Source organism: Medicago truncatula, chromosome 1 (assembly GCF_003473485.1).
Source record: "Medicago truncatula cultivar Jemalong A17 chromosome 1, MtrunA17r5.0-ANR, whole genome shotgun sequence".
Taxonomy (NCBI): domain Eukaryota; kingdom Viridiplantae; phylum Streptophyta; class Magnoliopsida; order Fabales; family Fabaceae; genus Medicago; species Medicago truncatula.
This window is the reverse complement of record NC_053042.1, coordinates 49882582-49896600: the sequence shown is the minus strand read 5'-3', so window position 1 is coordinate 49896600 and position 14019 is coordinate 49882582. Positions and strand designations below refer to the sequence as shown.

Here is a 14019-nt window from a genome sequence, read left to right as displayed (position 1 = left end):
GCACAGAAAAATGCAATTTATGTTTCATAGGATATGAAGATGAGTTAGACAAAGGTTAATTTGGTGTAACACAAAAGTAGAGTTTGATATTTTCATATATATTAATGGACAATGGTTTGCCGATTATCATAGAGATAGACATGGATTACTGATATGCTTCTGCACGGGTTGGAGACTTGGAGTTAATCAAAATTGTTACTAAGTTGAGTAGATATGTTTTATTTGAGTTTTTCTCATTACAATTTGTTAATCAAATTTGTTCTTCCTTTTCGGAAGCAGAAGCTTTTCGGAAATCAAAACGATTTTAATAACATCTTTTAGGCACATAATTTGATTTTCTTGCATCCCAACGTGAAATGAACGTGATGGTGATATTAATGAAACAGTGCATTTTTGGATTGACCGTAATTTGACAAAATTAAGGTGACATTATGATTTTGTTGAATCTATGAAGTATAGCTTTTTCAAAATTCATATGGTGCCATGTAGTTTTGTCAAATTTACATCAAAGTTGGGAAATTTGTTACTTGTCTGTTGAGGATTTTGCCTTTGAAAAAAGTAAAATAAAATCCAGTTACAGCCTTTGTAACTTAATTTTTCATGTTATTTTTTTTGTTATCCTGTTAACTATATTTTCTCAATTTTGGTTGAAAGAGCTAGTCACACTTAGTGTCCTACGTGCGTCAAATAAGAAGATTCTTGACTTTAGAAATGAACATTTTGGCATATGATCGTTTCAAATGCTTAAATTAATGAGTTAAGATATATATAATTTGTTTCTTCTCGTTCAATTTAGTCTTCGACAAAAAAATAATACCAAATTAGCCTCTAATATTATTAATTTGGAGAAAAATTAGTCACTTTGTAATAATGAGTCAGAGATTAATTTGTCTTTCATATAAAAACGTTTGAAACTAATTTGGGTTTATTTTTAATTTTTTGAGGAACCAAATTGAATCATTGTGAGCAAAGAACGCTTACATGGGATATGACACATGTCTCTTTTAGATTAACTACGATTTTGGGTTCGAATCCAGCATTAAATATGCAGCAGAGTAAAACTATTACGCTCCACAAAGTTTGAAGGATTTCTCCCTATAGTTACCTGTAGAGGATATCCTGTTTACAAAAAAAAATTGAACCATTGTGAACGGTCAAATTTAATCGTACTCTTAATTCTCATACTTGTAGAAAAAGACACGATAATGTAACAATGAGTGGGCCTAAATAATCTCTAAACACCTCAAATTTTATCAATAGAGATTTTTTTTAAGGATTAATGAGTATATATATATTGAGGAAAATAATTAAATATTTTGAAAATGAAATAAAGAATAAAAAATAAAGCGACAATTATTTAGTTAACGGATTTGAGTACCCGACAAAAAAGATTGTTATAAGAAGAAAACAAGTATATATATTTGGATTTGAAGAATGTTTCCAACGCAAGGCAAGGATCATCACTCCTCTTTCTTCTCCACATTTTACACCTCACTAAGCCGCCATGTCTGCTGAATCTAAACGTAACAAGAAAAAAACCCAATCTCAAACCGAACCAGAAGGTTCAATCTCAGAAAAGAACAACAAGAAAACATCCAGATGTGGTTTCGAAGAAGACGAAGAACAAGAAGAAGAAGCGTAAGGCTTCCATGTTATAGACAATGACGACGACCAATGGAGACGATAATGAGAATAGTTTAGAGTTGGATAAAGAAAAGAAGAATAAGAAGAAAAAAGCAAAGTCTGAAGAAGAATTTGTAGTAATGGAAAACAAGGTGGAGGATCCCAATGGGATTTCTAAATTTAAGATATCGGAGCCGTTGAGAGAAAAGTTGAAGGAAAAGGGAATTGAGTCATTGTTTCCTATTCAGGCTATGACTTTTGATATCATTCTTCAAGGTTGTGATTTGGTTGGTAGAGCTCGCACTGGTCAGGTCAGGTGTCATTCTCTTTATTTCTTTTCCCTTTCTTTATCTATAGCATTCATTGACATTTTATATTGAAGGCGTGTCCGATGACAATCTGTCAGTATAAGTGTCATGTCGAGTGTTTGTATCAATGTTTTGTGGTTATTTATCATAAAATTGCTAAAGTTGTGTGTAATTTCAGTCCATTTTGTCCTGATGTATTATAGTTGGAAGTGCATCATTAATTAATTAGTCTTTCATGAGAGGAATGTGATTATTTGATTTTGTGGCTGCATAATTGTTTTTTCTGCTTTTCACATGTTTGGATAAATAACATGATTAAACATCAACAATATAAATGCTTATCATATGAATACCTATGTATAAGCCTTTTCTATAACAAGAGATAAAATAAAGCCAAATTCTGTCATAAACCGTTTTCATAAGCTCTCTCTAACAATCTCGCAAGTGCTTATACCAGTAGATAAACCAAAAGTCAATACAAACAGACCCTTATTTGATCCGAATTGTCTACTTTTGTGAATCTGCAGGGTAAAACTCTTGCCTTTGTATTGCCCATATTAGAATCTGTAACAAATGGCAAAGCAAAAGAAACAAACGCCAAAACAAAAGAAACGAATGGCAATGCAAGAGAATCAAGGAAGGGGGGCTATGGAGGGCCTCCGAAACCAAGTGTTCTTGTGCTTTTACCTACGAGGGAGTTGGCCTGTCAGGTAGCTACAACCACAATTTGTAATTGTGCTTGCATTGCTTGCTGAATGTTATTCAGTTGCTTACTGTGTGTGGGGTGTTGTGCATTAGGTGAATGCTGATTTTGAAGTTTATGGTGGGGCAATGGGATTGACTTCTTGTTGTTTATATGGAGGAGCTCCATATAAAGCTCAAGAAATCAAGCTTGAGAGAGGTGTCGATATTGTCATTGGCACACCGGGCCGCATAAAGGTAATTGCTGTCATACTAGTTGATTATACGAGGGGTAACCTTGGCTCAACTGGTAAAGTTGTTGTCATGTGACTGAAATGTCACGGGTTCAAGTCTTGGAAACAGCCTCTTGTGTAAAAAACAGGGTAAGACTGCGTACAATACACCAAATGGTGGGACCCCTTCCCGGACCCTGCGTATGCGGGAGCTTTAGTGTACCGGGTTGCCCTTTTTTACTAGTTGATTATATGTGGCTGTTTTCTTGATATGAATATCAATTCGTGCAAGGGTAGATTGGAAGAAAGATTTTGTGTCTAAGACAATATTTGGAAATTGTTTTATTGTTTCACTGTTGAATGCACTGATGTAGGATCATATAGTGCGGGGAAGTATTGACCTGAGCCAACTAAAGTTTCGTGTTCTCGATGAAGCAGATGAGATGCTGAGGATGGGTTTTGTTGAAGATGTTGAATTGATTCTAGGTGTGTGTTTTTACTTATCTATTTATTTGTTCCCAATGCATGGGCACTGCTAACAGTGTCAAAATTTGCAGCAATTGTGTGTTGAACAATTTATGTCTTTGCAGGTAAGGTAAAAAATGTTGATCAAGTTCAGACACTTCTATTCAGTGCTACTTTGCCAGAATGGGTTAAGAATGTATATTTCTATGTGATAATTTCTTCTTTATGCTGATTGTATGCTATATTTGGGGTTTCTTGACATTATCTTATTTATATTTTTACCAGATCGCTAAAAGATTTCTTAAAGAAGATAAGCAAACTGCTGACCTTGTTGGAAATACAAAAATGAAGGCTAGTACCAGTGTTAGGCATTATATTCTTCCTTGTACTGGTGCTGCTAGGTCCCAGCTTATCCCAGACATTATTCGATGTTACAGCAGGTGATTTAATGATTTGATTTTTGATTATATTCACATATGATAAATCTTCCTGTTGAATTTAAATCTTCATTGTTTCGGTACACTGTTCTAATTCAGTGAAGGTCGAACAATTATATTCACTGAGACAAAGGAATCAGCATCTCAGCTTGCAGAGTTGTTGCCTGGAGCAAGAGCTCTCCATGGTGACATACAACAAGCACAACGCGAGGTGAGCTATTAATGAAGTTTGTTATAGTTGTTGTATCTGTTAGTTGAAACTTCTGTATCCTTTATAGACGTGTTTCTTTTTTTTCTCTTCAATTTATGTCGATGAGATTGATTGTCCACTCCTGTGTTTTTTTTAATCTTAAATTGTCCTGTCACTTGCAGGTTACTTTGTCTGGCTTCAGGTATGGGAAATTCATGACATTAGTTGCCACAAATGTGGCAGCACGGGGTCTGGATATTAACGACGTTCAGTTAATTATTCAGGTACTTTTGATGCATATGCATACGATACTATGGATCGTTACTAAATTCATCACAACATTGTATGCTGATATTTGTACTTGATTTAGTGTGAACCTCCAAGGGATGTAGAAGCCTATATCCATCGTTCTGGGCGCACAGGAAGAGCAGGTATCCATGAGATTTTACTATTGTTTTAAATTGCAGTTATCAAATTTTGGGCTATACGATGTTTTATTCTTTCTTTCTATTTTTAGGTAACACTGGAGTTGCTGTTATGCTTTATGATCCAAGGAGGTCAAATATACCTAAAATAGAGAGAGAGTCAGGTGTTAAATTTGAACATATATCTGCCCCTCAGGCCAATGATATTGCCAAAGCTGTTGGCCGAGAAGCTGCAGAAATGATCATGCAGGTGTCTGATAGGTATGTTTATCTTTTGGTATAAAGATATGTATGTTTTTATTTGCCTATTTTGTTCTTAAAATATGTCATAAGTGCAGTGTGATTCCTGCATTCAAGTCTGCTGCTGAGGAGCTTTTGAATAACTCCGGTTTATCAGTTGTTGATTTATTTGCAAAGGCTCTTGCCAAGGCTGTTGTGAGTCATTTTTCTTCCTCTTTTTCTCCATTTTTTTCCTTGCAATTATTTTAAAAAAATACCAAATCCTTCATGTTTTTTTTTCTTTATATTTTTTTTTAGAGGTTTATTGTGTAATGTGCAGGGTTATACTGAGATCAAGAAAAGATCTCTTCTCTCTTCAATGGAGAACTATGTTACATTACTTCTCGAGAACGAGAAACCTATCTTTACCCCAACGTAAGAACTTTACAAATGAATTTGGTTACAAACTTATTATGTCAGTTTTTTTATCAGTAGCAGTTAAACTCAGTATCTGGAATTTATAACACTCACACACATTGTGCACCAACCACTTTTGCTAGACCCTGGTGGTTACAAATTATGGCATATACATTTAACTTTAATCAGTATAACGTAAACTAGGATTATTTTTCATGATATTATAATTCTGCATGCGTGTCTGTGTTTCATTATGTACTCTGCACAATTATTAGTTGTAGGAACCCTTTCAACTTGTCTGACTTGCTCTTTCATCTACTGTTGTCAGTTTTGCATATAAAATCTTGAGGAGGTTTTTGCCTGAAGAGAAGGTTGAGGCTGTGAAAGGTCTTACTATCACTGCAGATGGAAATGGTGTTGTTTTTGATGTAGCAGCTGAAGATTTAGATACATATCTTGCTGGTAGAGAATTTCGCTTGAATCATCACTTTTAAAGAGTATAGTTAGACATTTTTTATTTATTTTCTTCATATTTTAACTCAGTCATATTTGTTCTTTAGGTAAGGAAAATGTCTCAGATGTAAGATTAGAGGTGTTGAAAGAATTGCCACGTCTGCAACAGAGAGATCAATCAAGAGGTGGTAGATTTGGTGATGGTGGTGGTCGTGGTGGGGGTAGTAGGTTTTCAGGTGGTGGCAGGAATGGTAGATTTTCAAGTGATAGATTTTCCAACGGTGGTGGTAGAGGTCGTGGCGGCAACTGGGGTGGGAACAAATGGTGAAGCCTACGTTTTGTTCAATATGGGAACATAACTGCATGATGCTTCAATGGAGATGACTAGTTCAGTATGATGAAGCTGACAGGAATGTTCACTTTGTTCAATGTGAGAGCTTTAACTACACAAGGCTTGGTCATGGCTGAACTTCATTGACTTTGGAGGATTCAAGTTGAGATGAGCTGAATGTGTCCTCAATTCATTAACGTAATTTGTTTTAGGTGTAGCATTTTTTTATTTATTAACACAAGTTTCACAAGTGTCTTTGGCATTTGTTTGGAAACTCCAACAGCAAAGACAGAGATACTATATGTTTGGTAAGTCTGTTAAAAATCAATTTTCGTATTTTGTCAAAGTGTAACACAATTTCATTTTAAAGCTTGGAAAGCTCCATGTTCAGAAGGAATGAGAAAATCAAGCTTGAATCAAAGCATGCTACCAAAAATTCAACAGAACTAACATTAACATACATATATGACCCCTCTTGTTTGAAAAACTTAACTTATACAACAACTCACTAAATAGTATAAAAAGAGATTTTTAATTGCAATTTTACTTCATCTTTCAATCATATCTTAAAGTAATCTCTAAGCGGAAAAACGCCGAGTGAGCTTGGCTATGTACATGTTTGGAGCGACTGTGGTATTCACTTCGTGCTTGTCTATCGTGATTTTGCCAAGCTAACCGTCAATTTAATCAAAGATATACACCACGACCAAAATTCACAACTTTGTCTATGTTCCTCACATTCTGTAGACTTGGTTATCTATCCGACTCAGCCGTGAAAGTGTCCTTTTGTAAATATCCCACAATCATTCTCTAACTTACGGGCAACATAGTAATTTTCACTAGTGTAGTGACCCCAGAACTTGAAGGTTCATTGTAGGGGTGGCAATTAGATCCATGAAATCCATATCCATCCGATCCATCCACTACAAAATCCATCCAATCCATCCATAAAACATTTTTTATTTTTAATGGATTGTATCCAATCCATCCATTAAACAATATGGATGGATCTAGTCCATCCAATTGATTTTAAAGATCCAATGGATCACTTTTTATTGTTTATTTTTTATCCAATGGATCATTTGAATAAAAAAATAACAAATTAAAACAAAAAAAAGAAACAATTAAAAAAATTAAAAGCTAGATAGTGAATAGCTTATTTGTAACCAAAAAAAAAAAAATAGCTTATTTCTTCCCCAAATAAAACTCAACCCTAATTTCTTCCCCAAATTAAAAACTGAACCCTAATTTCTTCTCCAAATTTCTCTTGAAATCTGAAATTCGTTGTGAACATATGTAGCAATTGTCAGCGATTCGATTCTTCCTCTTCAAATCTGAAATCGATTCTTCTGTTCCTACTTCCTATTGATTCAAATTCCGACGACGATTCGATTCTTCCTCTTCAAATTTGAAATCGATTCTTCTATGCCTTTGTGAGTCTCTATTATATTGTAATGTGATTTTGTTGCGTTTTCTGAATTGGGTTATCTGAGATTGTTGTTGTTTGTGTTTTCTTAGTTGATTTTGTAGTGTTTTCATAGTTGTTTGTTTGACAACGTTTGAAGATTTTCTGATGATTGTTGTCATAGTTTTTGCTACAACCTCTTTAGACAACGTTTTTGTCCTAGATTGCTGAGGTAATTGTCAAGAACAATTATTCTTTTTCCTTTGTTGAACACGACGGAATTCATGATTTACACTCTTTTTTGCATCCTCATGCTAAGCGGATTTCTAGAAACACAGCAAAGGCTGATGTTCTAAAGTTGTTTAGAAGCGAAAAAGAAAATTTAAAATGCTATTTACATTCAATCCCAGGGAAAATTTGCTTAACATCTGACTTGTGGTCAGCGATAAATACTGACCAATATATGGTCTTGACTGCCCATTTTGTTAATATGAAATGGGAGTTGGAGAAAAAAGTGTTAGCTTTCTTTCACTTTCCACCACCTCATACCGGGGTTAATTTGGCTGAGAAGTTAGTAAGTCTCTTAAAGGATTGGGGTATCGAGAAAAAAATCTTCACACTTACTTTGGATAATGCATCTAATAATGATGCAATGGTCAATATTTTGAAGAAACATCCATCATTTGGAACTTCTCTTATGGCTGGTGGGGCATATTTTCATGTTCGATGTGGGGCACACGTGTTAAACCTAATTGTTCATGATGGTATAAAAGTTATTGAAGGTTCTTTGGATAAGATTAGATTGTGCGTGAAGTATATAAGAGGCTCGGAGGCAAGAAAGTTAAAGTTCAAAAGTTGTTTAGACCAACTCTCAAACGTAAGTTCTAAGCAACTTCGTCAAGACATGCCTATTAGGTGGAATTCCAGTTATTTGATGCTTGATAGTACTATTGGTTTAAAGGACGCATTTTCCCTCCTACAAGACATTGATCCTCATTTTGAGAGTTTATCGGATAGCGAGTGGATTGAGGCAGAAGCTATTGCTGAGTTTTTGAAGCCATTTTATGATATCACAACTTTATTCTCAGTTAGCAATTATCCAAACTATCAACATCACTTAGCTTTGTAATTATTATTTCCAAATTATTTCTCATCACATAGCAACTTTTTCCAAATTATTTCATCGTTTGCTGATGTGTATGATAGCACAAAGTTTTCCTTTTTGACACGCAAAGCTATTTATTTAGTACAGCTGAGCTAATCATGTCCGATAATTATACGATGAATTATTTCATAACTACATAGACGTCTTGAATTATGATTATTAACATTTAGTCCCACATTAATTAGATATCACAATTGATGAGTTTTTGAAGCCATTTTATGATATCACAACTTTATTCTCAGGTAGCAATTATCCAACTGCAAACCTTTATTTTAGTGCTGTATGGAGAATTCAAATGAAACTCAAAGAAGTTGCATGTGTTTATCATGATGTATCTGTTAATCAAGATCAAATATGTTGCATGGCCAAAAGCATGAAGACCAAATTTGACAAATACTGGAGCTGTTACAGTGTTATTCTTTCTTTTGCGGTCATCTTAGATCCTAGATATAAGTTACAGTTTGTTGAATACTGCTATGTGAAGCTGTTTGGTAATGATGGAGGAGTGAAAATTGCTAATGAGATTCTTGATAAGATGAAACTTTTTTTTCAAGAATATCTCTTGTCCTCTAATGAGCTAAGTGTTTCATCTTCACAAAGGTCTGATAGAGGTAGTCCAATCATTCCTTCAAGTGAATTAGAAGATTTTAGTAATTATCAAAGTAAATTGTGCGGACCTTCCAGAAAAGAGACTGATTTACAAACTTATTTGGATGAAGAGAGACTTGATCATAATCAATATGCCAACTTAGATGTTCTTGAATATTGGAAAGTGAATGAAGGTAAATACCCTGAAGTTTCTAAGATGGCACGTGATATCTTGAGCATTCCTATTACAACAGTGGCATCAGAGTCCTCATTCAGTATAGGTGGACGGATACTAGATAAATATAGAAGTGTTCTTTTGCCAGAAAATGTTGAAGCATTATTGTGCTCACATGATTGGCTTTGTGGAACTCCTGGTTAGTATCTATCAACTCGTTATTTATAATTTTTTCATTTAACATGTGCCTTTTTTAATTCAGTGAATTCTTTTTTGTAGCTGGAATATCTCATGATGGTCCTCAATTTGTTGAGGAACTGTCAAGCTTCTCTTCTATGAATTTAACATGAAGCAGGTCAGTAGGTCTAGTTGTGTTTAGTATGTCTGAAATTTTAAATTTATCTACATAATTTTTCCCTGCTCTTTCACAATTTTGAGAATATAAGGCTTAGTGGTGAAAAATTGTTAGATGGCAATGGCAATAGTGTTTTCCTGGTAGATATATTAAGCATATTCTTTATTTAGTGGGATTAGAAAGCAGACTTTTTGGGTTTGTATGCTTCAATGGTTGTGCTAGTTACTCATCTGTCCTGAACATAATTGATTCTCCATCCTTGTTATCCCTCTGTGTTAGCCTTAATTTAGTGTGTTTTGTTTTTAGAGGTTAATTCAGTGTTGTCAAATAGTGGTTATATTTGTGCTTGTTATGTTCTTATGTCTTCATTTTCTCAGAGTTGCTGTGAAGAGATTAAACAAGTGAAGTCCAATAGCGAAGGCTGGATCATAGCAGAGGAAGCTGTTGTAGCTCAATGTGAGGAGTCCATGCCCACTCAGCTGGGCTATTTCTCATTATCACTGATTTTGAAGCAGGCATTCTTAGGCATTGTTGAATAGACAAATAAAGATGTCTTATGTTTCACTCATGTCACGACCATATGATATTGAATTCAGTGTCTAATTCATTTGAGTTTGTAGATGCCAAGAATTTTCAGTCTTTGGCACGTAGCTTTGTTTAGCGCGTATATAATCAACTGTTGCATTCTTCATGAAATAACCTATCAATGACTATTTGTGTTTTGGAAAGCAAAAAAATTAACTCATTTGTTGCAGAGAGTTTTTCTTGCAAGAGTTTGTTGGTATAAAATACTAAACATAATTATTACACACTCTTTTTTAATCGTTATAGTTTTATTTTAAATGAATTATTGGCACGGTTTAAAATTTGATTATATAAATAAGTTGTTTTGAATAAGCTGTTTTTTTTTAAAAGAGATCCTAATAAGCTATTTTGCATAAATAAGCTGTTTCAAATAAGCTGTTTCTGAAAATGAGATCGAAATAAGTTGTTTTGCATAAATAAGCTGTTTTGAATAAGCTGTTTTTAAAAATGAGATCATAATAAGCTATTTTGCATAATTAAGCTGTTTTGAATAAGCTGTTACTAAAAATGAGATCGAAATAAGCTATTTTGCATAAATAAGTTGTTTTGCATGAATAAGCTGTTTTTGAAAATGAGATCATAATAAGCAATTTTTAATAAATAAGCTGTTTTGAATAAGCTGTTTTTGAACATGAGATCAGAATAAGTTGTTTTGCATGAATAAGCTGTTTTTGAAAATGAGATCATAATAAGTTGTTTTGCATAAATAAGCTGTTTTTCAAAAGAGATCCTAATAAGTTGTTTTGCATAAATAAACTGTTTTTTTTTTTTAAAAGAGATCGTAATAAGTTTTTTTGATAATACACCTATCAAAAAAAATAATACACTTAAAAAAAAAATAATTCACCTATAAAAAAATAATACACTTTAAAAAAAATTATACACTTTGATTTATGGATCGGATGGATTATCCATCCATTAAAATCTAATAATGGATGGATTGGATGGACTTTATTCTAATTGGATGGACTAGATGATTTTTTTTTAAGAAAAAAAATAATGGATTGTAATGGACTAATGGACCTTTTTTGATCCATCCATTAGGATCCAAATCCATATCCATCCAATTCATCCATTTGCCACCCCTAGTTCATTGTTGAACTCAGGTAAGACAAAAAAAATAAGGAAAAATTTGCTTTGGTGCAAATATGTTTAAGAACTTAATAGTTCTAGATTTTTTTATTTATTTTACTATTAGTATACAGATCTTTGAAAAATGAACATTAAATAATATTTTTATAATCAAAAGCGAAACATATAATTTCACAAATCAAATAAATCTTAAAATTTCCTTTGGTTTTTGCTACTAGTTTTTATCGTAACCACAAGAATCTAATCATTTTCGTTTTACAAGTTTTATTTATTTATTTTTTTTAGGGACGTTTTACAAGTTTTATTGTTACCACATGAATCTTGGTTTTTGAAAATGTAGTACTACATTAATGACAAAGCAATCATGTTAATTATAATATGATGATTACGTGAATGGTTGAAATGAAAAATCTCCAAGTTGCCCATTGTCTTGAAACTTCTTATGGGTTCGAATGGTCAGAATATGATATGAACATGATAAACGTTAATCATATCATATGTTCGATACACACATGATAATAAAGAGGATATAATTATTATATTATAATTAAATGAGATTTTTTTTCTCATCATTAATTAAATATTTTAAAAATGGCATGTAATTAATCATAAATAAGTAAGGAATGACAACATTTTAAAAACGGAAGAATATCATAGTAATAAATAAGGAATGAATTCTTAATCATGTCAAAATAATTTATAACACAGCCTATACTCACATATAAAAATTACAAAAACAAATCAGGATAGAATAGAAAAATTGTTTATTTTATCCTATCTCTTTGATGCATCATACATAGGATTTAAACAAATATAATGGATGTATCATATATTGTCTCCCTAGCAATCAGACGATCTCTTGGAGTCTTAATCCTACTTAAATTTATAAAAAATCCTCTTAATTTCACGGTTTTTAGAATTTATTTTTTTGACAAAACGGTTTTTAGATATTCTTAACATGTTTATAATTACATTTTTGGTCTGAACACTAATCAAAATTGAAAACATGATTAGGTCAATGAATTTCTAAATGTGGAAATTGAATTACGCCTCGTTCACTGCTTAAATTAATGCAACCACGACATCAAACTTTCAATATATAATAAAAGCTCACACCATATTATGGACTGCCCTTTACATACATACATACATACATATATATATATATATATATATATATATATGTTAGTCCCTAGTATTGAAGTTCACATATTGGTTGGGCCAAAAAAAAAATCACATATTGGTTAGAAAATATTATTAGAGATATATAATTAGTTACTAGCAACTAACTATATCTCTAACAAATAAAAAAAAGCAATGGAATTCATTGATTTTCTCTTTGCAATGAAACCTCTTTTTCCAATACTAATAGCAATTGGTTTAGCTGGTTTTATCATCAAAATCCATGGCATTAGAAATTTTGACAAGAAAAGAAAATATCACCCTGTTGCTGGCACAGTCTTGCACGAACTGTTCAACTTTCATAGGCTGCTTGAGTACTCGACTGACATCACAAGCAAACGAAAAATTTATAGGTTGCTTAGCTTCAATAGAAGTGAAGTGTACACTTCAGATCCTGCTAATATTGAGCATATACTGGCGACGAACTTCTCAAACTATGGCAAGGTATAACTCATAGTTACTAATACGTCGACATGTCATTAAAGCGAGAATGTTCCCCCTAGGTTTGGCCCAAACATTTGTTGGACTGCGACCGGGGTGCTGGAGGCAACTTCAATTTACGCTTGGTCCAAACGTGGTTAATGACATTTAAGTCGTGGTTCATGGTGTTGAATGGATGTTTAATGATCTCCAACATATTGTTATATTTACTATCCATCCACTAAACATAATTTACTATATATTTGAACAGCCCTCCGACCATCTAAATTATTCATTTATCTTAACCGAATTATCAATAGCTATAGAAAACTAGATATAAATAAATAAGAATATATAAGAGTGCTCCTCCATGGTATGTAGCCTAAAAACATCTTCATCCATTGCAGGGTTGGTATCACCATAGTGTCTTGGAAGATCTACTGGGAGATGGTATATTTACAATAGATGGAGAGAAGTGGCGACATCAGCAAGCTATCAATTCTCAACTAAGTTATTGAGAGACTTCAGCAGCTCACTGTTTAAATCTAATGCGGTAAAACTTGCAGGTAGAGCTGTCAAAACGGGCCGACCTGAAAGCCCGAATAAAATATAGGGCTTGGGCCTAATAATTGCAGCCCGAATTTTTCCAGGGCTTTTTAGCTCGGCCCGAAAAAGCCCGGAGCCCGTTCGGGCCACGGGCAGCCCGCAAAAAACATTAGGTTCACACCACTTTAATTTGTGGCATAAATAATGGATCAAGTATATATAATGGATCGATCTTTTCCAACCCTTCCTCTCCTTGAATAATTTTCTAACAAGGACTTGAGGTGAGAACATTTATTTTTCCAAAAAGATGCCAGCAAGGTTATCAAATTCTCCAGTTAACTTGCATGTAAAATCTCTTTTTTGATAAACTCTTATGAGCTCAAGTAAACTTTGATAAAATTAGTAAAATCTTGATTTTATCTCACTCTCAAGTTTGACAACATAGGATGTCAGTTAAATGGTAAGAGTCTCGTTTGCTATCTCAACTTAATTCAAATATACTTAAATACAGATACAATTTTGTTTTTTGTTCAAGTAACCTAATGACTAGAATTCACTTTAAGTTAAGTGTTTGGGGTTTGAACGCCGACCTCTGCATATAACAATGCATTTTTACTACCATCTGAGTTATGTTCACGAAGACTTTTTCACTTTCTCTTTATTTTAAGCAACATGGAATACATGCAAATTAAAACAATTTCATATGTCATATAACACAGACACC

The 14019-nt window shown here is 33.2% G+C and overlaps 3 protein-coding genes across 3 annotated transcripts; all 3 read left to right on the top strand.

Moving 5' to 3' along the window:
• Positions 1–958: 958 nt before the first annotated feature.
• LOC11409014 (DEAD-box ATP-dependent RNA helicase 7) lies at positions 959–6128 on the top strand. The gene is made up of 14 exons (XM_003592343.3): positions 959–1934; positions 2459–2641; positions 2730–2870; positions 3220–3331; positions 3436–3506; positions 3596–3750; positions 3847–3958; positions 4120–4221; positions 4308–4368; positions 4455–4623; positions 4701–4797; positions 4922–5016; positions 5327–5460; positions 5559–6128. Exons 1-14 carry the CDS (start codon positions 1662–1664, stop codon positions 5777–5779), a joined length of 1926 nt encoding a protein of 641 aa, XP_003592391.1. The 5' UTR covers positions 959–1661; the 3' UTR covers positions 5780–6128.
• Positions 6129–7156: 1028 nt separating this feature from the next.
• Positions 7157–10267, top strand: LOC112417661 (zinc finger BED domain-containing protein DAYSLEEPER-like). Its single transcript, XM_039829942.1, has 4 exons — positions 7157–7215; positions 8595–9314; positions 9395–9470; positions 9848–10267. The coding sequence occupies exons 2-3, from the start codon at positions 8648–8650 to the stop codon at positions 9463–9465; spliced, it is 738 nt and encodes a 245-aa protein (XP_039685876.1). The 5' UTR covers positions 7157–7215; positions 8595–8647; the 3' UTR covers positions 9466–9470; positions 9848–10267.
• Positions 10268–12352: 2085 nt separating this feature from the next.
• LOC120577924 (cytochrome P450 704C1) lies at positions 12353–13978 on the top strand. Its single transcript, XM_039829941.1, has 2 exons — positions 12353–12773; positions 13157–13978. The coding sequence occupies exons 1-2, from the start codon at positions 12465–12467 to the stop codon at positions 13265–13267; spliced, it is 420 nt and encodes a 139-aa protein (XP_039685875.1). The 5' UTR covers positions 12353–12464; the 3' UTR covers positions 13268–13978.
• Positions 13979–14019: the final 41 nt, after the last annotated feature.